The following is a 24339-nucleotide window of genomic DNA, read 5'->3' as shown; positions in this document are numbered from 1 at the left end:
GCGGGCCCTGGCGTAGACCGGCGGGCCCGTAGTGGGTATGTGGTGCTCGATCCCGTGCCGCACCGCGACGGCCGAAAACGTCGGCCGCGTGAGGGCCGGGAATTCCACGAGCAGGCGAGCGAACTCGTTCGTTGCCGGGAGGGCGCACGCCAGTTCGGTCGGCGTGGAGCTGCTCATTGTGCACGCCAGGGAGCTGAAGGTCTCGGCGTGGACAAGGCGACGTCGTTTGACGTCGACCAGCAGCCCGTGCGCGCAGAGGAAGTCGGCGCCCAGCAAAGCCACGGGGACGCTGGCGGTAACAAAAGTCCATTGAAAGCGCTGGCTGCCGAAGCAGAGGGTGACGACGCGTGGGCCGAAAGTGCGTATGGCCGAGCCATTAGCAGCGACCAAAGAGGGGCCGCAAACTGCGTCCAGCCTGTCCTGCTCGGAGGCAGGTATGACGCTCAGTTGGGCGCCGGTGTCGCACAGGAAACGCCGTCCAGATGCTTTGTCCCGAATAAACAGCAAGTTGCCCGAGTGGCCGGCGCTCATGGCTGGGAATGAACGCCGGCCCGGCCGTTTCCCGACCTGCCGAAAGGGCACGGGGGCCGGCACGTCCGAGCCTTGTGTCCGAACCTGGCGTGGTAATAACACCACGCCCGGTCAGGTGGAGGCCCCGGCCGTCGTGTCGGAAGCGGGCGGTGCGGCGTGGCGGCCGCCAGTTGCACCGGCAGTTCGGCCTCCAACCGCGCAGGGCGCTCGGGCGTCGTGGGCGTCGCCTCGGACGGCGGCGGGCTCCAGGTAACCGCGCCGATGTGCTGGCCCGCCGAGGAGATCTTATCGGCTTCCCTGGCGAGGGCGCGGGAATCCGTGATCAACGTGCCAGCCAGGGCGAGGCGTACCGGGTTAGGCAGCTGACGGAGGAACAGCTCCCGGAACAGGAATGCCGGAGAGTGCTCGCCGAGCAACGAGAGCATATAGTCCATGCGCTCGGACGGGCGCGTGTCGCCGAGCTCGGGCAGGTCAAGCAGGCGCCGTGCGCGTGCTGCCGGTGAGAGGGCGAAAGCGCCGAGAAGGAGCGTCTTCAGCACGTCGTATTTGTCAGCAGCCGGCGGGTGCTGGAGGAGGCTCAAGGCGCGGGCCACGGTGGTGGAACCGAGCGCCGCCACAACATGGTGGAAGCGGGTGTCGTCCACGGTGATGCCTCGCAGGGCGAACTGGGAGTCCGCCTGAGCGAACCAAACAGCCGCGTGAGTCTCCCAGAAGGTAGGCAGTTTAAGCGTCACTGCCGTATCCATGTCGGTAGGTCACCAATGAAGGAACTGCGCTCCAACGCGAGTCGAAAGAATTGACGCGACCAAAGACGGAATTCGTCCGAGTTGCTTTATTGAAACAAAACAGCTCAGGTATTCTGACAAGCCCGTTTTTCGGGCAACAATATATATACACATTTATGTCGGGAAGTTTGCCCGGCAAAAGCTATACCGGGCATGCCCGGGTATCAAGGGCGAGCCTTGGAAAGGCGAGTCTGGACCTGCCCGGGCGTGTTTGGCTGCGGCCTGGCAAGTCGAGGCTGGGCGTGCCCGGGCGCTCTGGGCGAGCACTGGAAAGGCGATAGCGGGCATGCCCGGACGCTCTGGGCGAGCCCTGGAAAGGCGATAGCGGGCATGCCCGGACGCTCTGGGCATGCCCTGGAAAGGCGATAGCGGGCATGCCCGGACGCTCTGGGCGAGCCCTGGAAAGGCGATAGCGGGCATGCCCGGACGCTCTGGGCGAGCCCTGGAAAGGCGATAGCGGGCATGCCCGGACGCTCTGGGCGAGCCCTGGAAAGGCGAGAGCGGGCATGCCCGGGAAAGACGAGACCGGGCGTGCCCGGGAGGTTCGGGCGTGCCCGGGAACAGTGAGTCCGGGCATGCCCGGGAGAGGCGCGTCTGGCCGTGTTCTGGCCGGTGCAAGGCGATTATGTACATCCAGCGGTAACCGCTACAAGGATACATTTTCCATCTCCAATTTCCTCATTGGGTTTCTTTCCTCAATAGCCATGGTTTGCGTACACATGGTTGGTTGGTTTGTGAAGAGATTTTTGACTCTGAATCAATTTTTTTTTTTTTTGCTCAATTATTTGTGAAGAGCACAAAAGTTGAAAATGCGTTTAAAAAAAAGAAGAAGAACAAACCCAAAACTCCCTCACTCTCTTCAATCCCACTCCACCCTCCAGGACTTTAAAACAGCTGTTCACCACCATCTCTTGTCTTCCCCCATCCAAAACCTTGATCTTTTCTACCCCCGTTAATTCACCCCAGGTCCACTTTTTTGAAATTCGACTTCTGTCCTGGAAGTCCTAGCAATGTCAACATGAGTTTTTTTTACCTCTCCCACCCCCCACCCCCCTTCCCTTCCCCTGCCTCCTCCCCCCAAGCCCTCTCCCTCCCACAGATCTCCCGATGTCCCTGCTCTCAAATGTGCTTCCCTCTCTCTCTCCCCATCTTGTCTCCCGCACCCTTTATCTTATGTTGTATGTGTCAGTTTGTCTTTTTGTGATTAATGTTAGCTCTTACATGAGCCTCGATCTTGTATACAAAAAAAAAGAAGAAAAAAAGAGAAAAAGAAGCATACGTACCACTGCGCCTGGTCTTCCTGTCAACCCCGATGCTCCGGGCAAGCCCCGCATTGCTAACTAGGGGCGACAATGGATCATGATGGGAATAAAGGGTTATTCAGGCTCCATTTTCAATTCATACTCGTAAATAACATTATATTTTGAAATTCTCTTTGCAAGTCTCTGCCCTCAACAACTCACAAAAATGACCTTCAGGTGGTTTCTCCATTTAACAGACCACATAAGAGCGCACATCTACCCATGGAACGTTTCGTCGTGCGTCTCTAAAATCATAAATCCCTTCTGTGGACAAGGCCACACACATGGACAAGGCTGCTAAATTCCCAGGTAAAAGGTGATGGCCCTGTTCCCTGTTCCAATTCATCAATCAAGAGTTCAACCAAAACTACCACAGACAGCGAGGGATGTCCCTCAGGTATAGACAAGATGGATTGGTAACCGCCAACCTTATCTTCACCATCCTCGCTCCTCTACGTTGCACCACATCGGTACGCTGTGTACTCACCCTGGCCTGTTGCATTATGGCCTCTGCTTGAGCCGCCTGTGGAGACAACACTGGGCCTTTTTCGGCGGAACTACGGCCATAACGGAACTGAGTGGAGAGAAAAGGGCAAAAGAGGATTAGACAAGGGATTTGCTTCAAAGCAAAATAATATAAACAAAAAACATGTATGTTGGCAAAACAATAGTAAAATCAAAACTTTCTTCTTCTTCTTCCAATAATGAACTGGGCTCTCATGGAATGTTCTAGGTTCAGGGCTACATGGTGATTTGATCCGATTTAAAGGTGTTTTGAATGACTCCAATGTAGAGGTCACAGTTGGTTACAATCACGGAGGGTCCGGGGAAAGAGAGAGCGTGACTTTCGGGTCGTCGATCACCTCTTGGAAAAAGCCCCGAGATCCTCCAGTACTTGCATCACCATGTTGTACGTACTTGGACTTGTTGATCTCCATCGAGCGCCATTATTGATCCCGTTCAGTGTGTTAATCATGTTTGCCTTCCTTCTGTCCTCCAGGCGTCTCCATCTGAGGTCACTCAGCAATTTCTCCACACATCCCATCATCCTATCACCATAGTTACCACAGACAAAATCTGGCAGCCATTTTTTGAACTTGTTACAGTTAGGCCTCAGTCACACTGGATCGTACGATTTCTGGATCGTGCGATTGATGGCAAACTGGCCGAGGTACGACCAATCGTCAATGTTTGCTACGCTCTCCATTTGCGATCGCAAACAGCGATTGGTCTTAGGGGTCATCGTACGATTGGTGGTACGCGTGGTTGTGCGATCACCAACGACTGGAGAAGATTGATCGCAAGATCAATCGTACGGTCAATCGTGGCGACTTGCGACCGCTCGGACAATCAATCGTGGCGACCTGCGAACGCTCGCACTACCGATCGTGAGGTTGAACGACAGGTGGCACCACCAATCGTCAGGTGGCGGGACCAGTAGCACGACCAATCGTGCGACTACTTGACCCGCAATCATGCACGACTGGTGGTGCGTCCATGCGCGACTGGTGGTACGACCATGTAAGACCTGTCTGCGACCTCTTATGATTTGGAATCGCAGGTCAGAAGTTTTGAACATGACCATTGACCTTGCTGCGACTGATTTTGCTCTGGCGATCACCCACGACCTCTGCGACCAGTCGTGCGCTCTTTCTACGATTTGCCCGCAATTCACAAAATTTTCGGTCGCAGCTAGGTCATAACCTGGTCGCAGGCCCGGTGTGACTGGGGCTTTACTATATATCTTTCTGGAGATATGGATCCCATGCTGCCGATGCGTATTCGAATACAGATCTGACCATAGCGTTATGGAGGGCCATCTTTACCTTCGCACTGCGGTCATCCAAATGTTGGCCTTGCGGGTGGCTAGGTCAACGTGTGATCACGTCATGTTACCTGTGAAAGTGACACCAGGTATTTACATTTTCCTCCAATGTTCTGAAGGGTCTCGTTGAGGAGGGAGTATTCTGATAGGTGAGTCTTCTTGGTCCTGCTTGGTCGTGCTTGCACCTGCTTGGAATGATCCTAATGAAAGTCCATTTTGATTCCATCTTCAGTTAAATCCCATCTTCCACCTTTTCTCCCACCGTTCAAGCAATGACAGGTCATGTTGGAGTTGTCTGTGGTCCTCCTTATCCCATATTTTCTTGAAGAGGGGGAAATCAAATTCCAATCTGCAAAAAGCTTGGTATGTGAGGTACACACAAACACACTCTGAGAGGTTATTTATGAAGGGGCAGAAGAACAGAGATCCAAGCACGGTACCTTGGGGGAATCCCGGCACTACCTCGAATTGGAAGGAAAGTACATACACCTTCCAGTTATACCTCCTGCCTTCATTTCCCAAGAAAGGCCCTAATCCACTTGAGTGTGTTGCTCCATACTCCATATGTAGTGCAGTTTATGCAGTAAATGGGAGTAGGGAACATTGTCAAAATCATTACTGAAATCCAATGGGATGATGTCAACTTGGTCTCCTCTGGCTAGATTGCGAGTGATGTCGTGGATAGTGATGATGAGCTGTGTCTCGCAAGAATGTTCCCTTCGGACACCATGTTGGTCGTCCCAGAGGATGTCGTGCAGTTCGTAGTCCTGCATTACACTACTACGGACTACAAGCTCCAGCGTCTTGCATATAATCAAGCCAGAGCCACAGGGCGGTAGTTTGCAGCCAGGAGTTTATCTCCCTTCTTGAAGACAGGAACAATCCTTGCTTTTCCAGTCTTCTGGAAATTCTCCTCGATCAGGAGACAGCTGGAAAATGGTTGACAGTGATGGAATAGGTTCATCGGCCGCTATTTTGAGGATGAAGGCTGGTATTGAGTCAGGAGCGCTGACTTCAGATTCTTCAATACTGTAACGACTCCATTGGTATCCAATGTGATATTGTGGATCAGTGGGTAAGGGCCTGGGCCCTTGTTTACCACGCAGTTCATTAAATATCTCTGTTTTAGTCAAATTGTCCATTCTGAGGAATCCGTTCCTATTCTTCAGTGTCACAATTCCAGATGACTCTTACCTCTTGTTTCTGACAAAGGCCCAGAATCTCTTGTTGGGATTAACTTTGAAATCTTCACAGACCTCTTGCTCCATGTAGTTCTTACTGGCATTTCTGATTTGGTACTTCACTGCCTGTTGTATTTTATTTCATCAAACCATGTCTTCTTTGTTATTTGTCTGATTGTGTTTGTGTAGGCCCATTGTTTCCATGCAATCGCTCGTCTTATTTGTTTGTTTATCCACAAGTGGCTCTTTCTCGATGACGTAATCTGTGAGGGTATTCTCCTTTCCATTATTTCTAATAATTTGTTCCTCAGTTCTACCCTAGGTTTATTAACAGTTCTTGACGTTTTCTATGCAAATCTACAGTTGAAGAAAAGTCAACTTGTTGTTTAAGTCCTCTTTTGGCAACTCTAATCTTCGGCCTGGTGGGAAAGTCAACTTGTTGTTCAAGCCTTTCTGTAGTCAACTTGTTGTTCAAGTCCTCCTTCGGTAAATATAATCAAGGAACATTCTGTTGGGATTGGCTTGGTATTGGTTGCCGCATGTGCTAAGGTTGTCCCACTTGATGTTTGATAAGTTAAAGTCCCCTCCTATGATGAGGATATTTTTCTTAACCGCGACATGTAGCGCTAACATTTCTTCCTTGACGACTTCCAAATAACTTTCTCCTACTTCATTTGAGGGTCTATAGTTGGTTGTGATCATAAATTTCTACCGTTTGGTCGTGTGAAGTCCACCACTGATCATCTCAATGTTTCTCCATATTGTTACTCGGCCATTTGGAGCTCACGTCTTGCTGATATTAAGACTCCGCCGTAAGGGCCGATGCCTCTATCTGGTCTGAGGACCTCAAAGCCCAGGTAACTCGGAAAGATCTCCACCAAGATGATATTGCCATGTCGCCACGTCTCTGATCCGAAATATAATATGTGGGCTGGTAGCATGTTCCCTTTTCTGTATACGCATTGAAAGTTTACGTTGCAGTATGCGGAGGGTTTCCTTTGGCTCTGCTTTAATCGTTCATTTTTGGAATAATATTGATTTTGTACCATCCAGGTATTTATATGTAGAGCTACCATACTATTTACATTGGCACAGTCACCGTTTTCATTTCTGTTGTATACATTGGTTGTCTCTAGGAATTCTGCCGTGCCACCCTGGCCTCTACTCTCTCGACTGTTTATACCACTCTATTGTCTCGTACCTTCCATCATATTTGTAGCACCATTCTTCCCTACCTCTGCGTTTTGCTCCCTCATTTCCAACTAGAGTTGTTGCTGCTCATCTCTTTGTGGAGGGGTAACACCCCTTTTGACAATGTTTTTGCCACTGGGTCTTCGGATGCGCTGAATTTGAAAGCAGAGTGCAATATCGCTGACTGCTGGATTGAGCTCGTCATCCTAAGAAGAAGAACGCTTGGCCTAGCTGTGGGGTTAGGATCTAGTGAACCTGACTTCCTCCCATGTCTCACACTAAGAGTGATGCCTGGCACCATTGCAAGTTCCCTTTCACACATTTTGTTACATCTCGCTTCATCTTCCTTCTGGCTTTCTTTGCGGTTTGTGAGTGTATTATCAGGGAAGTTTAAATACAACAAGATTAGAAGCCCTGGACTTCTGGTCGCTAATCTCTCGGCTGAGTTTCTGTGGAAATGTCCAAATCATTTCAATCTTTGTGGTCTTCAGCTTCTGTCGTAGTTTTATCAATGCTGTTCTTGGTCTCGCTCTTCAATGTCTTCACATCTGTCAGTTCTGCTCTAGGACCTTAGACAGTTTTGTCATCTCTGTTTTAAGCTCAGTTACTTCCTGCTTGTCTGCCTCCAGCCTCTCCATCACCATTTTATGTCATACAATAATCTTCTAAATGTACCAAAATAAAACTTGCATTGCTCTTCAATAAGTTTCTCGGTTATGATCGTCTCGGTAACCTCACTGTTGCAGTCAGAGCAGTACCAGTGGATGTCAGACAGGAGTGAAAAGGTAATTTATATTATTAATTTAATTAATTTTATTAGTCACACTTTGGTTATTTAAACAACTAGTACACCCGCTCACTACGGGAGTGACAGCAAGGGTCATTCCTCTTTTGGGTATATAGTTTACAGTCGATCTATGGTCGGGTCTCAAGAACATTGGGTGTGTGTTAATTTGCCAACTTTCTTGTCGAGAGATCGCCAAGTGGTTTAAGCATTCGAGCAAGCACTCCATTCAAAACCGTTAAGGAATGGCCAGCTTGGCAAGCGCTAGCTAGCTGCTTGGTAAATGAGCACACCCCGGGCTTCCTCCCTTTAAGTTTCGTGTTAAACAGAAGGAGCGAGTTTCAAAAGTTCGCTACGAAAACGCCATGTTAGCGGCAGGGAGGGTCATGTTATTAACCTAACCATTGTGGGGTATATAGAGTACAGTAGATCTTTGCTCAGTTCTTTAAGTAGAACTTACCTCATGGATGTCGGGATTCCTCCAAATTTCTTTGTTTAGTGTGATAAACAGCATAAGCGACTGTTTAAAAAGCTAATCATACGTGCTTATGGTTTATAATATTTTTACCTCTAGTAGAGGCCGTTGCTCACACAAAAACGCCATGATAAGCTATTTATAAACGTTGACTCGACATTTGTTCAAGGAGGAAAAACCCTTTGGGAGGTGGGATATTAATGGTATTAATATTGTTTTGTAATAGCATTAATATTATGCTATTATCGTTAGTTTTGTTATGAGAAGTGGCCTTGGAAAAACGCCACCATAAAGCCAACTTAACATTGATATACACCTCAGCACGCAACCCATTGATGGCAATGGCGGGATACCTGCTCGGGGGAGAAAACCCCCTTGGGGAGGGGGACAAATGAATGCGCTACAACCTTCATTGTGTAACCTTCGTCATCATGTCAAGTTTGGTTGAGATTGGATAAGTAACGACGGAACGTATCGCAGTCAGGAAATCACCAGACAGACAGACACCAAATTGCGTATTTTAGTATGATTTCATGATATTTAACTAAAAAAGACAAGGCATATGAAAAGAGGAGGATTCATTGTACAAACCCAAAAATGTGTTGTTTAAACAAAATTAACACTTTCAATTTTTCTTTTGAAAACACATGATCATTGTTTTTTTTCACATCTCAAATTATTCCTGCATTCCATCCCACTTACTGGTAACATGAGTGTGGTTCCTGTAGTTCCGGGAATCCCGTCCGCTCCAGGGAGGCCTGATCGACCACTCGCGCCCTGTATGTGGACAAATAAAACTGTTTTATAAAAGACAAAAGGAAACGGTGAGAAGAGTCACCTGTGGGTTACATCACGATTCGATTGAACCAAACATTTCATTTTGACGATCTTAATGAATCAGGAAGCCTTTAAATATTACATACACAAATATTACATATTCCATTTAAATATTACATGTTTCCCAACTACAACGGAACTCGGTAGAGTGCACACCTCTGCCAGGCTGAATAGTTTACGTTTTGTATCCCACTGATAGGCCGGATCCTGGATTCGGACCTGAACCAAAATCGAATCAGCTCTTCCTTGTCACATACCCAACCTGTCCACCAAATTCCGTCCAAACCAGTCCACAACTTTTTGAGATATCCTGGTCACAAACAAACAGACAGCCAGACAAATAGACAGGTGTGAAAACAAAATGTCCGTCCACCTTCGGTGGTGCAGGTAAATAGAGAGCTGGGTTTGCTTGACTATTTTTAATGGATCGACAAAATAATAAAGATTTCTCAACATTAAAAAACATGTTCCATTTTCCAGAGCAACATCGAATCAATCCCAGATTAGCAGAGATTGACATAGTTGGCATCTGCCTGTAGGTGGGATGGGGTACTCCATGGCACAATGTCTAGTCATCTACAAAAGGGAAGAGACGGTCCAGAGTAACTGAAAAGTCGTTTACGTAAGGAGAGAAACAAGGCTGGGTCCAAGACACTATCTAAAGTCACTCCAACCTCCACTGGGAGAGGAGAGAAGAGGGTTCCATTGATAGCAACTTGTTTACTGCAGGAATGGAGAAAGTCAGACAGTCAGGTATGGAAGCTTCCTTACGTGCCACCGTCAGCGAGCTTGGCAAGCAAAGCAGAATTCCAGACTTTCAAATGCCCAAGATATGTCCCAGGAGATGGTTCTGATCTCTTTGAGCTTTAGAGAATGTGTCCATTAGAGATGGAAGTAGCATGTGCATAGACGAATGGACTAGGACAGAATCCAAAATGATATTTATAGATGAGGCTCTTTGTTTTGAAGAGAGTAAAGGCTTGGCGTTGGCAGCATCCATGGATTCCACGACTTAGCTGGTACGATGGATGGAAGCCAACTTGTCTGTAATTGAGACAATCTCTTTTTAGCCTCTTCTTATGAATGAGAGTGATGTTAGTGCACTTCGAGGCAGACAGGAGGATGTCAGAGAAGGACAGGCAGAATAAAGCAAACAAAGGAGAAGCAAGACCATCGGAGCAGGATTGGATAACATTGGCAGGATTGGATGGAGAATCAAGGATGCACAAAAGCTTCCCTACTTTTGGAGTTTCCCTTTAAACAAGTTTGCCTTGAAGTGTGAAATCAAATTTATTGATTTGTTAAACCAATAGGTCTCTCTTCAGCAAACCTCATTCCTATATTGGCCACCAGTGATGTCATACTATTGTTGCGAATATGGAATTTGGCCTCCATATCCGCTTGTAAATATTCCCCTATTTTCTCCAATACTCCCCAACTTTCCCCAATCCCCCATTCCCTAGTCCCATTGCATGTAAATAACAATCAGTAGAGCCGACCATCCCCTTATTCCCCCATTAAATGTCGTGCCCAGGTCCACCGCACCACACGTAGACAACTTTCGGACATCTTCCTAGTTATTCTTAATCTATGTCAGTTAAGGCCTCGTCTCCATTAATTATGACTCTTCGTTGCACCAGAATGTGATTATATGGCATCAGTAGTGAGTTTAGGACCTTTCCCATACCTCCTTCCATCTTCTTCCCCAACAATTACAACAACAACAGGGGAGATGGCGGCGGAGCGGGGGAGGATGCGTCCTCACACCGGCTCGATTAGCTCCAGACCATGCGCTCCACGGGGTTACCACGAAGGGGCTCCTTGTCAGCTCCTCGTCAAGGGCGGAGCCTGGTAAACCCCCCGCACGCACCCAATGAGAAGCAACGTGCCGATTCCACGAGGCGGAGCTAACGAGCCGAGGGCGTGTCACTCCCCGCCGGATATACGCGGCCCCGCGCCGGATGTGAGAGAGATGCGCACCCAGCTTGGAGAAGGAAAGCCACCTGCGAGCGCTGAGTGAGATGCGCACCCAGCTTGGAGAAGGAAAGCCACCTGCGAGCGCTGAGTCAGATGCGCCCCCAGCTTGAGCAGACAAGACGCCATCCGAGCGCTGCGACCTCCCCGCATCTCTGGACCGGACCGAGTCGATTCTGACCTTTGAGCCCAGGTGCACCTGGAGCCATCGCTACCTGCCTTTCCTTGCCATCAATCCCCGTGTGAGTCAGCATTTTGTCCCGTTTATCTGTCGTCTGTTGGGAATAATATAAGATTGTGTCTAAGTGCTTGCCTTTCTATGCTGTCCCTCTTGTAGTTGTAATCTAACCTTCCGCCTTAATATAACCTCCTCCGGAGGTCTTGAGAACTGAACCCCTGGTGTCGTATTGTGTTATTGTAATCCAGCCGGGTGTCTTCTTTTTCTTATTGAGCCAGCATCGCGCGACTTCGTCAACGTCGAGTATAGTCGGGTAATTTGTGCGGACACGACGGCCATTCCGCTCGGCCCACTTTAACATCAAAGTCGTGTCTGTAACAATTGGTGTCGAGGAGTGAGATTCGGACCCGGGACTAAATTAGTTAGGCCCAAATTTTGGGAGGGAAAATCGGTTCGGAGCGCGTACGGCGCTCGACCGAATCGATTCGGAGCGCGGTCCCGCGGTTACTGCGCTCGCCGAAATTATAACGAAAAGAAAAAAAAAAAAATTTGGATTTGTTTTACGAAACTCGAATTTTGCAAGTCGCGCTATGGCGGATCAAGACGGCTGGGGTCCGGTAGGGGAGAGTGAAGCAGGGTCGGTCCAGGACCAAATTGAGGGACATGAGGGACATGAGGAGAGCGAAACAGCGAGGGTAGCAGGCACGCAAAATGGCGCCTCGCAAGAGCGCGCGGTAGCCGAGCCCGCTGTATCAACGGGCTTTAACATGCAGCCGATTGACATACAGGCCCTCATTGCGCAGCTACAGGCAGCTGTACAGATGAGTATGGGGAGCCAAATTGAGCGATTGGGTGAGCGATTGGAGGACCAAATGGGGGTAATGGGGAACCGGATGGATGCTCAGAGTGAGCAAATGAGGGTTGATAGTGGGCGATTAGAGGGCCAAATGAGGGGTACCGGTGAGAAGTTAGACAATAATTTTGAGGAGTTAGACAGGAAAATTGGGAAGTTAGACAATAATTTTGAGGGGTTAGACAACGGGATAAAAGAGGTGAAACATGGGTTAACGGGGGTAGAAAATAGAATGGCTGCCCAGGAGAATCAGATAGAGGGAGTGAAAAATGGGTTAGAGGGGTTAGAAAACAGTATGGAAGGCAAATTGAGGGACATGAGGGACCAAGCGGAAAGGGAAGTTAAACAAATGGAGCAGCAGATAGAGGGGGTCAGAATGGGGGTAGAAACCAAACTGGATGCTCACAGGGAGGAAATGGAGCAGATGAGGGTGGCATCTGGGCAGGAGATGCAAGTGATGGGAGAGGAGATCAGAAGAGGAGTGAGTGAGGAGGTCGGAGGAGTGCGCGAGGAGGTGAGGCACTGTGAGGAGCACATGGAAAAGGAGGTGAGAAAGGCGACTGTAAAGTTACAAGGGGGCATAGAGGACCTGACGCAAGAGGTGGAGCAGCTGACGGTGGGACAGACGGAGTTAGTGGAGCAGGTTCAAAGGAACACTGCGGTATTAGGAGGTTTAAAGGCGACACAGAAAGAACTCAAAAATGACTTGGTAGCGACAAAGAGGGAATGTCAGATGGTACGTGAGGGACTGACAACGAGGTTGGACGAGGTGATAGAGGTAATGGAGACGAAGGACCGGCAGGTGAGGACGCACCTGGAAACGGTCAAGGTAGCCTTGGAGGACGAGCTTGAGGAGACGTACCGGGGAATAAAAGAGGTGAGGCACAAATTAGAAGAAGTGGAAGAAGGGGTGAGCGAAATTAAGAAGCGACGGAGAGGGGATAACAAAGAGATAAAAGAGGAGATAAAAGAATTGGTCCAAAGTCTGTGTTTGGATCGTGATGATGTGCTCATTAACCGGATGAGGGATTCGCAGGTGATGGAGGAGAAGCGAAGAGGAAGAGGACCCGGTGTAAGTGGTGACCAATATGGTCGTGCGTATGATGCGCCAGGGGATTTAAAAAGCTTGGGGATTGGTTTGGATCCGGGTGTTCGTGAAAGGCCGTTGGTGAGGTGTGTGACAGGTCTGGTGTGCGAAAGAGGAGGTGTGCGAGAAAGTCCGACTCTGGGGTGTGTGAGGAAAAAGTGTGTGCCAAGGAGTGAGGGTGTTGGCGAGAATGAGTCGGTCGTAGCGTGTGTGCGAGGGAGCACATGGAAGCGCGGTGTGGTGAGTGTTACAGAGGGTGTAACGGGAGAGTGTGCGCGAGAAAGGTGTGTGACGGACAGGTGCATGAGGAAAGAGTGCGCTGTCAAAGGCAAGGAAGAATGCACACCTGTGGTGAGTGTTACAGAGGGTGTGACGGGAGAGTGTGCGCGAGAAAGGTGTGTAACGGACAGGTGCATGAGGAAAGAGTGCGCTGTCAAGAGTAAGGGTGAGTGCGCTGTCAGGAATGGAGGTGAAAGTAGTGAGAGTGACATGGAGCGTGAGTTAGTTGTGACAGGTGAGCGAGGATGTACACCTGGGATGAAAGGATGCACACCTGGAATGGTAGAGCGTGAGTGGGAATGCACGCTGGAGTTGGTGGTGAGGCACGTGGTTGGGTGTGCGAATGAGGGCACACCTGTGATTGTCACAGAGGAGGTGACCGAGGAGGGGGCGCGAAGCGGTGTATTGGTGAGGTGTGCGAGCAACGAATGTGTGCCAAAGTGTTCGGTGGTCAGGTGTGTGACCAAGGCTGTGAGTGGAATGGGTGTACCTGGGTGTGTAAGGAAAGGTACGAGGAGCATGGGCACGGCTGGATGTGTGAGCAAGGAACGGGCTGCGGGATGTAAGCATGCAGGTGAAGCATCGACGTTAGACGGGGTAGAGTTTAGAACGACTTTTAGCCGAAGCAGGCCCTCGGTGCGTGCCGGGCCTCGCTTTGAACGGCCGCGTCCAGGCTCCACTAGGCGGAGCTGGCAGCCCGATAGGAAGGGTCGTTATGGCGACCACGTTTTGTTGAGACGTGCCGGCAGGTCGAGATCGGGACATTGGATGGCTCCACGCCGAGGTGATGCGTGGGATCTCGGCCCGAGTAAGCCCCCGTCCCTGCACCGAGTGCCGGACGCATTCAGCCGCTGGCACAGAACAACCCGCATCCATTGCTTGGCTTTACGAAGCCGGGCTTTGGACAGGAATTGGCGCACCGAGAGGCATTAGTGAGTAGACTGGGTGATGAGGTTAGTGTTTTGGACCCCAAATTAGAGAAAAACAAAATTTGATGATTGGCAAGGGATTGGCAGTAGTGATTGGCAGATGATGGGCAGTGATTGGCAAATTTTTGATTTATTGAAATTTGATGTGCAAAATTGGTAGTGAGAGACCCCCGATGTGGTGGGATGGCAAATCCACCATCCTTCCCATGTGGGGGCAAAGGAGCAATAGTTTATGGGGTGTATGGCAGTGAAAACTAGCCCGGGAGGGTTAGGATATAATGATAGGGATCTAGCGAAGATGACATTAGGTAACGTTAAGGTTAGGTAGTGACTGATACCTGTAGTGGGGACGCAGGTAGATTAGTGTGGATGATAATGACGTGGGAGCGCAATAGTTTAAAGGGACGACTGGGAAGCGCAAGTTTCAGAAGGGAGTAGTTAGCTGAGATGATGCCGTGTTTGTGAGAATTGAACAGGTGTGATTGCACAGGTGTGCAACTGGACAGGTGTGTGGAGCAGTGTATGAGTAGTGAGTGTGTGGATCAGCGCGAATGCGCTCGGGGAGAGAAGGGTGCAGGTGGCACCAGGTGTGAGAGCACAGGTGTGCAAGTACAGGTGTGTGGAGAGAGTTGGAGTAAGTGGTACGGAGTGGTGTGCATGGTGCGAAGGTGTGAATGGGGGAAGAGTGGACCCCCATCACGGATACCCGGGGCGGGTAGTGTAAGTGTTAGGTAGAGGGTGCAGGTAAATTGTGGTTGGATATTGGCATCTGTGGTGCGGTTGCAGAATGGTGTTGTGAATGGGTGCATTAGTGTTGTGGAAATGGCTGGGCGTGTAGCCTGTTAGTGTGTGTAGTTGGTTGGGCACTCCACCACTGTGAGGATGTCGGCCAGGTGAGGCCGCAGGTGGGCTCTGGGAGCCGGTAGTTGTGAGTGGGTGCCTGAGGATCCCGGGTGTGGATCGGGCAGCCCAGTGCCAGAGAGGGCACGGAGTGGGGAGAGAGCCAGAGGGCCTTCCCCAGGTAGATAGGTTAGGGTAAGGAGCAGGTAAGCTCGGAGGCAACTGCAGTGGTGGAGGGGTGCAGGTGGGTAGACCCACTGGGAGAGGTACACGCCACAGCCCAGAAATTGTACGAGGGCACCGGGAGATGAATCGGGGGAGTGAGACCCCAAATTGAAGAGCACCACAGTTTGGCCAATGGGAATTGGTTTTTAGAACCCATAGAGTAAGAGGGCCAATGGTTTGGCCGGAGAAAGACCCCGGGTAGTGTAAAGTTGTTAAAGTCATTTAGGAGATAGTTAGGATTGATGAACCTGTCGCACCATACGCAGCCACTTACCTGTGGTGATGATGATGACTCCACACCTGTGTTTTCTTTGTTTTGTGCAGGAAATGAGATTGCTGTGAGGATTTGTGAGACGCATCACGACGTGGATGAGACATTGGGGTGATTCCATCTCTCCCTCCCTAGGAGGGACTGATGATGAATTGGTGATGGCAAATTATGATGTTGAGTTGGAGATGGCAAATTTTGATGAGAGTTGAAAATGGCAAATTTGATTGGTTAGGAGGGAGAGAAGACGAATTTGGTATATGGGAGGAACGGGGAAGACAGTAGGGATGTTTGTTGATTTGTAAAGTAGATGTTTATGGGTAGTGTTGTGTTTTGTGGATACAGTAAGGGGTAAGGGAGGGGCCATGTAGGTTACCTGGTGGGGGGGGGGGGCGTACGATAGGAACGTACCTGTCTCACCTGGTTCCCATGTGCCCCCAGTGTGCATCACCTTACATTGCGTGCACTTTTGCGCCCTTACCACCTTACTCACTTGTCTGCTTCTTTTGTCTCCCACCTCCGAGGATCTGGCTTTGGGGTAGAGAGAGAGGAGAGAGAGGTGCTGGCTGCGCAGTTGTGGGCCTGCACTTTCGCTGTTTGCTGCCGGGATCGATACACCATATGGACCGCAATGTTTGTGGCCACCCACAATGGACCGCAGTTCGTTTGCGGCCAAGCACCACCCGGGGATGGACCTATGGGTCAACGTGGCACCTATGCCATACAGGTGAACCACTTTTAGTTAACACCAAGTGCACCACAAGAAGAGCAAGAGACACCTGCAGGGTTAGGGGTTGTCGAATTTATTTTTATTCCAATGAACAATGGTGACTGCACCGATTGGTGGTGGGGTGGTGCTGTTGATGCTCGGGAAGGGTGCTCTGCACGTTATTAAAGGCCGTCGGCCACAGAGCACTCGTGGGTTGGTGTATCGATGTTGGCAAGCGCGCTCTCTCTCTATGCATAACATCTGCATGTGTTCCTCCAAAAACAGGTCCTGGATCGTAGTGTAAATATCAGCGTAGTCTTGTGTAAATAATGCTCCCTACCGGCTGTATGTTTAGTTTGAGAATTCTTTCCGGATTCGGTTATCCTGTGGGTGTGTTTCTGTGAGGAGAAGGATGCAACGTCGCAGGGGGACATATTTACTCATTTGTGAATATCTGTAAAACTGTCGCACTCAGGGTAGAGTTAATAGTAGAGGGAACTACATTGCGTGCCACACTAAAGTAGGTAAAAATTTATCGGGTCGGGACGCCCCGAGGGTAGAGAAGGGTGCAATGTTGCGAATATGGAATTTGGCCTCCATATCCGCTTGTAAATATTCCCCTATTTTCTCCAATACTCCCCAACTTTCCCCAATCCCCCATTCCCTAGTCCCATTGCATGTAAATAACAATCAGTAGAGCCGACCTTCCCCTTATTCCCCCATTAAATGTCGTGCCCAGGTCCACCGCACCACACGTAGACAACTTTCGGACATCTTCCTAGTTATTCTTAATCTATGTCAGTTAAGGCCTCGTCTCCATTAATTATGACTCTTCGTTGCACCAGAATGTGATTATATGGCATCAGTAGTGAGTTTAGGACCTTTCCCATACCTCCTTCCATCTTCTTCCCCAACAATTACAACAACAACAGGGGAGATGGCGGCGGAGCGGGGGAGGATGCGTCCTCACACCGGCTCGATTAGCTCCAGACCATGCGCTCCACGGGGTTACCACGAAGGGGCTCCTTGTCAGCTCCTCGTCAAGGGCGGAGCCTGGTAAACCCCCCGCACGCACCCAATGAGAAGCAACGTGCCGATTCCACGAGGCGGAGCTAACGAGCCGAGGGCGTGTCACTCCCCGCCGGATATACGCGGCCCCGCGCCGGATGTGAGAGAGATGCGCACCCAGCTTGGAGAAGGAAAGCCACCTGCGAGCGCTGAGTGAGATGCGCACCCAGCTTGGAGAAGGAAAGCCACCTGCGAGCGCTGAGTCAGATGCGCCCCCAGCTTGAGCAGACAAGACGCCATCCGAGCGCTGCGACCTCCCCGCATCTCTGGACCGGACCGAGTCGATTCTGACCTTTGAGCCCAGGTGCACCTGGAGCCATCGCTACCTGCCTTTCCTTGCCATCAATCCCCGTGTGAGTCAGCATTTTGTCCCGTTTATCTGTCGTCTGTTGGGAATAATATAAGATTGTGTCTAAGTGCTTGCCTTTCTATGCTGTCCCTCTTGTAGTTGTAATCTAACCTTCCGCCTTAATATAACCTCCTCCGGAGGTCTTGAGAACTGAACCCCTGGTGTCGTATTGTGTTATTGTAATCCAGCCGGGTGTCTTCTTTTTCTTATTGAGCCAGCATCGCGCGACTTCGTCAACGTCGAGTATAGTCGGGTAATTTGTGCGGACACGACGGCCATTCCGCTCGGCCCACTTTAACATCAAAGTCGTGTCTGTAACACTATATTAACGTGATCCCTAAAAAATATGGAATGGCTAATGATGAAATAACGTGAGAACCTATTTCATCAATGCTCGTCATCTCAGATATAAGAGGCTGTCTTATCAAGGTGAGGATACCTGTTCCAGACTTTTCTTGTTTAGCATTGCTTGTTGTTGTTGTTGTTGATTTGTTGACGTAATGAATTTGTACGTGTTCATATGTTCATGGTATTTCATGCTGGTTTTGTTGTCCATAGGGCCTCGTCCGTAATGTTGACCTTGTTTCGTCCCATTTCTCCCTGCGTATATATTGCTCCGTTGCCCCCACTGTATACGCATTGCCTTTTGCCCCTCGTGTTCATGGGTCTCGATTCAACAGAAGAAAATATAATTAAAAATGACTCACCCTCTTTCCAGGATCACCATGAGGTCCTGGTGGGCCCATCGCACCAGAAGGTCCTGGCAAACCCTACAAGACAACACATTCAATATTACTGATTGTTATAAATAAATAAACAAGAAGATGTCATGCATAGCATGATACTTGCAAAATCCGCCCCCCCCCCCCCCCCCAAAAAAGTTTTCCATTGATAGAGCAAATTGTCCATTTCATGAAGATTAAAATTTACGATCTTGATCAAAGCTCGGGTCAACAGGATGAAAAGTGACGATTTTTCAGATGAAAAATGATGATTTTAGAAGTTTGACCTTGAGTTGATCTTTGGACCTCAAAAATAGTTGGTTTCCCAAGTCAGTGAGGCAATACACAAATGCTGTTAAATTTTCAAGTCAATTGGACCTAAATTGATGGGTTTTCAGATGAAAATTAATGATTTTGGAAGATTGACCTTGAGTTGACCTTTGACCGTTTGACCTCAAAAATAGTATGTTTCCCAATTTAGTGACTCGATATGCAAATGCTGTTCAATTGTGAAGTCAATCGGTTGAAAATTGATGGCTTTTCAGATGAAAAGTGACGATTTTTCAGATGAAAAATGATGATTTTAGAAGTTTGACCTTGAGTTGATCTTTGGACCTCAAAAATAGTTGGTTTCCCAAGTCAGTGAGGCAATACACAAATGCTGTTAAATTTTCAAGTCAATTGGACCTAAATTGATGGGTTTTCAGATGAAAATTAATGATTTTGGAAGATTGACCTTGAGTTGACCTTTGACCGTTTGACCTCAAAAATAGTATGTTTCCCAATTTAGTGACTCGATATGCAAATGCTGTTCAATTGTGAAGTCAATCGGTTGAAAATTGATGGCTTTTCAGATGAAAATTGATGATTTTGAAAATTTGTCCTTGAGTTGACCTTTGACCTTTTGACCTCAAAAATAGTTCATTTCCCGATTTAATGACTCGATATGCAAATGCTCTTCAATTTTCAAGTCAATCTGATTTTAAATGGCGATTTTAGAAATTTGACCTCCAGATGACCTTTGACCTCAAAATCAATAGGCTTTTCAATTGGGGCGACTTATACAACTTGGTGAAGTTTCGTGACGATCGGTTTGGAATTGTGACCTGTAGGCCGGTGATAAACAGACAAACAGACAGAACCACAAACGCAGCCGACCAACATACTTGAAAAATCTTCGATTTTGCAAGTAATAAAACATCAATGGCAAAGTGTATAACTTGTGTCTAACACACTAAATACAGCAAAGTAAACAAAAAAATGGTGGTTTCAATGAAATGTACATCTTGATAGATGAACGTGGATGAAGGAAATTGAAATCATCAGCCAAAGTTGCCTGAAAATCATTTTTATGCCCAATAAGTCGATTAATGGTCGTTTGTCAACAAGAACCCAGAGCACGCAAATCCCTTGGTGGTTATTACAATAATTATTGTTTTTATTATTATTTTCCCTTTCACCTCCAATCAATTGACACAAAGAAGCATCGATGGGACCAGTGACAGAATTTCGGATAAATTAGTGCCACCTCGGGATTCTCCCCATTGATCGTCCACCTCCCGCCCCCCAATCCTCCGCCCCCAGACCCCCCAGAGGATTCGAGTCCATAAACTGATGGATTACATCAATCTGGTGCTGATGTTGTGCCGGCATGATGGGCCAAACAAATGATGAGCTCTAAATCCCAATTCAACTTGAATTATACCAAGTCATTTTCTCATAGAGTTATTAAAGGTCAAATAAGGGCGAAAAGTTTGGATTTTTATACAAAATCTCATTTGGATGTTTGAAGTTTCACATCAGCTGATAGTTCACCAAATATAATCCAATTTGCTACCCAGAAGAAAACAAAAAAGTTTATGTTTTCGCAAGTCAAAGCGACCTCTTCGCAATGATAAAGAGGTCAGTTTATTCAAACACCTACAATTCCTTTAGACTCATTGTTAACCTGAAAGTTTGCAGGTGCTGATTTGTTGAAGACACCGAATAGATTGCCAATAATCCAGAATAAGATAAAAAACAAATATTTCAATCAAAACTCACAAAAAGGATTGCTTTTCAAGGAAGTGGCCATTTTGTGTTTTATCCTGAGGTCAATCAAGCACATTAATGCAACTGATAATAATTATATTAATATTGTATATAAAATCAATCAGGTGTGCCTTGGACATGAACTCACCGAGGAGCCGGCATATCCACGGGGTCCTTCTATCACCATCCCCTGAAAAAGAGTTGAGAGTTTCAGTTTCACTCTCTCACTCAACACTCAATGCAGTACCACGTTCCTCTCCTTCACTCTCTCACTCAACACTCAATGCAGTACCATGTCCCTCACCTTCACTCTCTCACTCAACACTCAATGCAGTACCACGTTCCTCTCCTTCACTCTCTCACTCAACACTCAATGCAGTACCATGTCCCTCACCTTCACTCTCTCACTCAACACTCAATGCAGTACCACGTTCCTCTCCTTCACTCTCTCACTCAACACTCAATGCAGTACCATGTCCTTCACCTTCACTCTCTCACTCAACACTCAATGCAGTACAATGTCCCTCACCTTCACTCTATCACTCAACACTCAATGCAGTACCACGTTCCTCTCCTTCACTCTCTCACTCAACACTCAATGCAGTACCATGTCCCTCACCTTCACTCTCTCACTCAACACTCAATGCAGTACCACGTTCCTCTCCTTCACTCTCTCACTCAACACTCAATGCAGTACCACGTTCCTCTCCTTCACTCTCTCACTCAACACTCAATGCAGTACCACGTTCCTCTCCTTCACTCTCTCACTCAACACTCAATGCAGTACCATGTCCCTCACCTTCACTCTCTCACTCAACACTCAATGCAGTACCACGTTCCTCTCCTTCACTCTCTCACTCAACACTCAATGCAGTACCATGTCCCTCTCCTTCACTCTCTCACTCAACACTCAATGCAGTACCATGTCCCTCACCTTCACTCTCTCACTCAACACTCAATGCAGTACAATGTCCCTCATCTTCACTCTATCACTCAACACTCAATGCAGTACCATGTCCCTCACCTTCACTCTATCACTCAACACTCAATGCAGTACCATGTCCCTCTCCTTCACTCTATCACTCAACACTCAATGCAGTACCATGTCCCTCTCCTTCACTCTCTCACTCAACACTCAATGCAGTACCACGTTCCTCTCCTTCACTCTCTCACTCAACACTCAATGCAGTACCATGTCCCTCACCTTCACTCTCTCACTCAACACTCAATGCAGTACCATGTCCCTCTCCTTCACTCTCTCACTCAACACTCAATGCAGTACCACGTTCCTCTCCTTCACTCTCTCACTCAACACTCAATGCAGTACCATGTCCCTCACCTTCACTCTCTCACTCAACACTCAATGCAGTACCACGTTCCTCTCCTTCACTCTCTCACTCAACACTCAATGCAGTACAATGTCCCTCACCTTCACTCTATCACTCAACACTCAATGCAGTACCATGTCCCTCTCCTTCACTCTCTCACTCAACACTCAATGCAGTACCACGTTCCTCTCCTTCACTCTCTCACTCAACACTCAATGCAGTACCACGTTCCTCTCCTTCACTCTCTTACTCAACACACAATGCAGTACCATGTCCCTCACCTTCACTCTCTCACTCAACACTCAATGCAGTACCACGTTCCTCTCCTTCACTCTCTCACTCAACACTCAATGCAGTACCATGTCCCTCTCCTTCACTCTCTCACTCAACACTCAATGCAGTACCACGTTCCTCTCCTTCACTCTCTCACTCAACACTCAATGCAGTACCACGTTCCTCTCCTTCACTCTCTCACTCAACACTCAATGCAGTACAATGTCCCTCACCTTCACTCTCTCACTCAACACTCAATGCAGTACCATGTCCCTCACCTTCACTCTCTCACTCAACACTCAATGCAGTACCACGTTCCTCTCCTTCACTCTTTCACTCAACACTCAATGCAGTACCATGTCCCTCTCCTTCAGAAAATCCCCCATTATCCTGGATGTGAGGGGTACTGTTGCAGGTTTCAGATAAACGTACCGGTTCAAACAGTCCAGCGTCTCCTTTTTGTCCTTTTTCTCCCCTTATTCCTTGAAACTGTACAGAAGAGACCAAGGAAAATGACCAGGTGACTTTACCAGGTGAATTATCCAATACTGATGTGTAGCAACACTTCATTTCCTCTATCATCTATACAATGGGTTTTACATGTGAAGACCACGTGATGCTATCTGTCAAGCTGGTTGATGTGCCACAACTGTGCTACATGCAAGGTAAAGCATCAGGGCAGGTGACCAAAGTTAAAATCACATGATATCTGTTTGGAACTCGTTCCCTAGAGTTTGAGCTCTCGAGGCGAGCATATACTGCCAAGTCACCACGTTACTCAATCCAGGAACAACAGGCTTGTAGAAAGCATGTGCTCATCACAAATTTCCCTAACATTAAGTTGTTCCTCAAGGTGATATTTATTATTCTGATTTCACTGTTTAAGCACATCGTATGGTAAAAGCACCCAGTACAGAAGAAATTACAACGACACTCTTCGACATTGTGACCTCAACCGATATGCCTCCGCCCACATTATTACATCATTATACATACTTGTACCAACTTTGATTAAAATCCCTTCAGCTGTTCTCAAGTATAAGGTTTTTACCTGTAATTTGACCTCTCGATGCTGAAATCTAATCAGTTCATATTTGCATCATAATATATACTTATACTAAGTTTGGCCAAAATCCAATCACTGGTTCACAAGTTAGTGCAGTAACAGAATTTTACCTAGCAGGACCTCTGACCTTTGATCTCTTGACCCCATAATCTAATCAATTTATTTCTTCCTCGTTGGACAAAGTTGTACCAAGTTTGATTCAGATCTGTTCAGCCATTCTTAAGTTATCGCGGTAACCAAAACCTATCACGGACGGAGGGACAACCCGAAAACATGATGCGCCCAGCGACAATAAAAAAACAAGAAGACGTCATGCAGAGCACGATACTTGCAAAATCCACCCCTGCCCCCCCCCCCAAAAAGTTGCCATGGATACATCAAATTGTCCATTTCATTAAGATTAAAATTGACGATCTCAATCAAAGCTCGGGTCAATCGGATTTAAATTGATGATATTTTTTCAGATGAAAATTGATATTAGAAGTTGACCTTGAGTTGACCTTTGACCTTTTGACCTCAAAAATAGTTGGTTTCCCAATTCAGAGAGGCACTATGCAATTGTTCTTTAATTTTCAAGTCAATCAGATGAAAATGGACGGTATTACAGATGTATATTGATGATTTTTGAAGTTTGATCTCGGGTTGACCTTTGACCTTTTGACCATAAAAATATATGGTTCCCCTATTTAGTGACTCAATATGCAAATGCTCTTTAATTTCCAAGTCAATCGGATGAAAAGTGACGATTTTTCAGATCAAAACTGATGATTTTAGAAGTTTGACCTTGAGTTGACCTTTGACCCTTTGACCATAATAATAGTTGGTTTCCTAATTCAGAGAGACACCATACAAATGCTGTTTAATATTCAAGTCAATCGGATGAAAATTGATGATTTTACAGATGAAAATTGATGATTTTTGAAGTTTGACCTTGGATTCACCTTTAACCTGTTGACCTAAAAAAAATAGTTGGTTTCCTTATTTATAGACTCAATATGCAAATGCTGTTCAATTTTCAAGTCAATCGGATGAAGATGGATGATAGTAGAAATTTGATCTCAATATGACCTTTGACCTCAAAATCAATAGGCTTTTTCCTTATGACCAACTCTACCGTTTGGTGAAGTTTTGTAAAGATTGGTTTAAAATTGTGACCTGTCGGTGATAGACACAGACAAACAGACAGAATGAAAAATCACTCAAAGAGCGACACTTGGCAAGAGACAACAAAGTTGAATGGCAGTCAGTAG

General features: G+C 47.5%; 1 protein-coding gene across 2 annotated transcripts in view; it reads right to left on the bottom strand.

The window, feature by feature from the left end:
• The window catches only part of LOC137421405 (uncharacterized), a 243643-nt gene that overhangs the window by 117802 nt on the left and 101502 nt on the right, over nt 1-24339 (bottom strand). For both annotated transcript variants that reach the window (XM_068107435.2, XM_068107436.2), the window contains 6 exons: nt 22456-22512; nt 20571-20612; nt 18377-18439; nt 8776-8850; nt 3105-3191; nt 2600-2656 (listed from right to left, as the gene is read on the bottom strand). In XM_068107435.2, coding sequence (XP_067963536.2) covers nt 2600-2656; nt 3105-3191; nt 8776-8850; nt 18377-18439; nt 20571-20612; nt 22456-22512 — 381 coding nt within the window. The remainder of the gene's footprint in view (nt 1-2599; nt 2657-3104; nt 3192-8775; nt 8851-18376; nt 18440-20570; nt 20613-22455; nt 22513-24339) is intronic.

Source organism: Myxine glutinosa, chromosome 2, assembly GCF_964187855.1.
Source record: "Myxine glutinosa chromosome 2, kmMyxGlut1.1, whole genome shotgun sequence".
NCBI classification, from domain to species: Eukaryota; Metazoa; Chordata; class Myxini; order Myxiniformes; family Myxinidae; genus Myxine; species Myxine glutinosa.
Note: the sequence above shows the minus strand (reverse complement) of the source record. Positions and strands in the feature narration are given on the sequence as shown.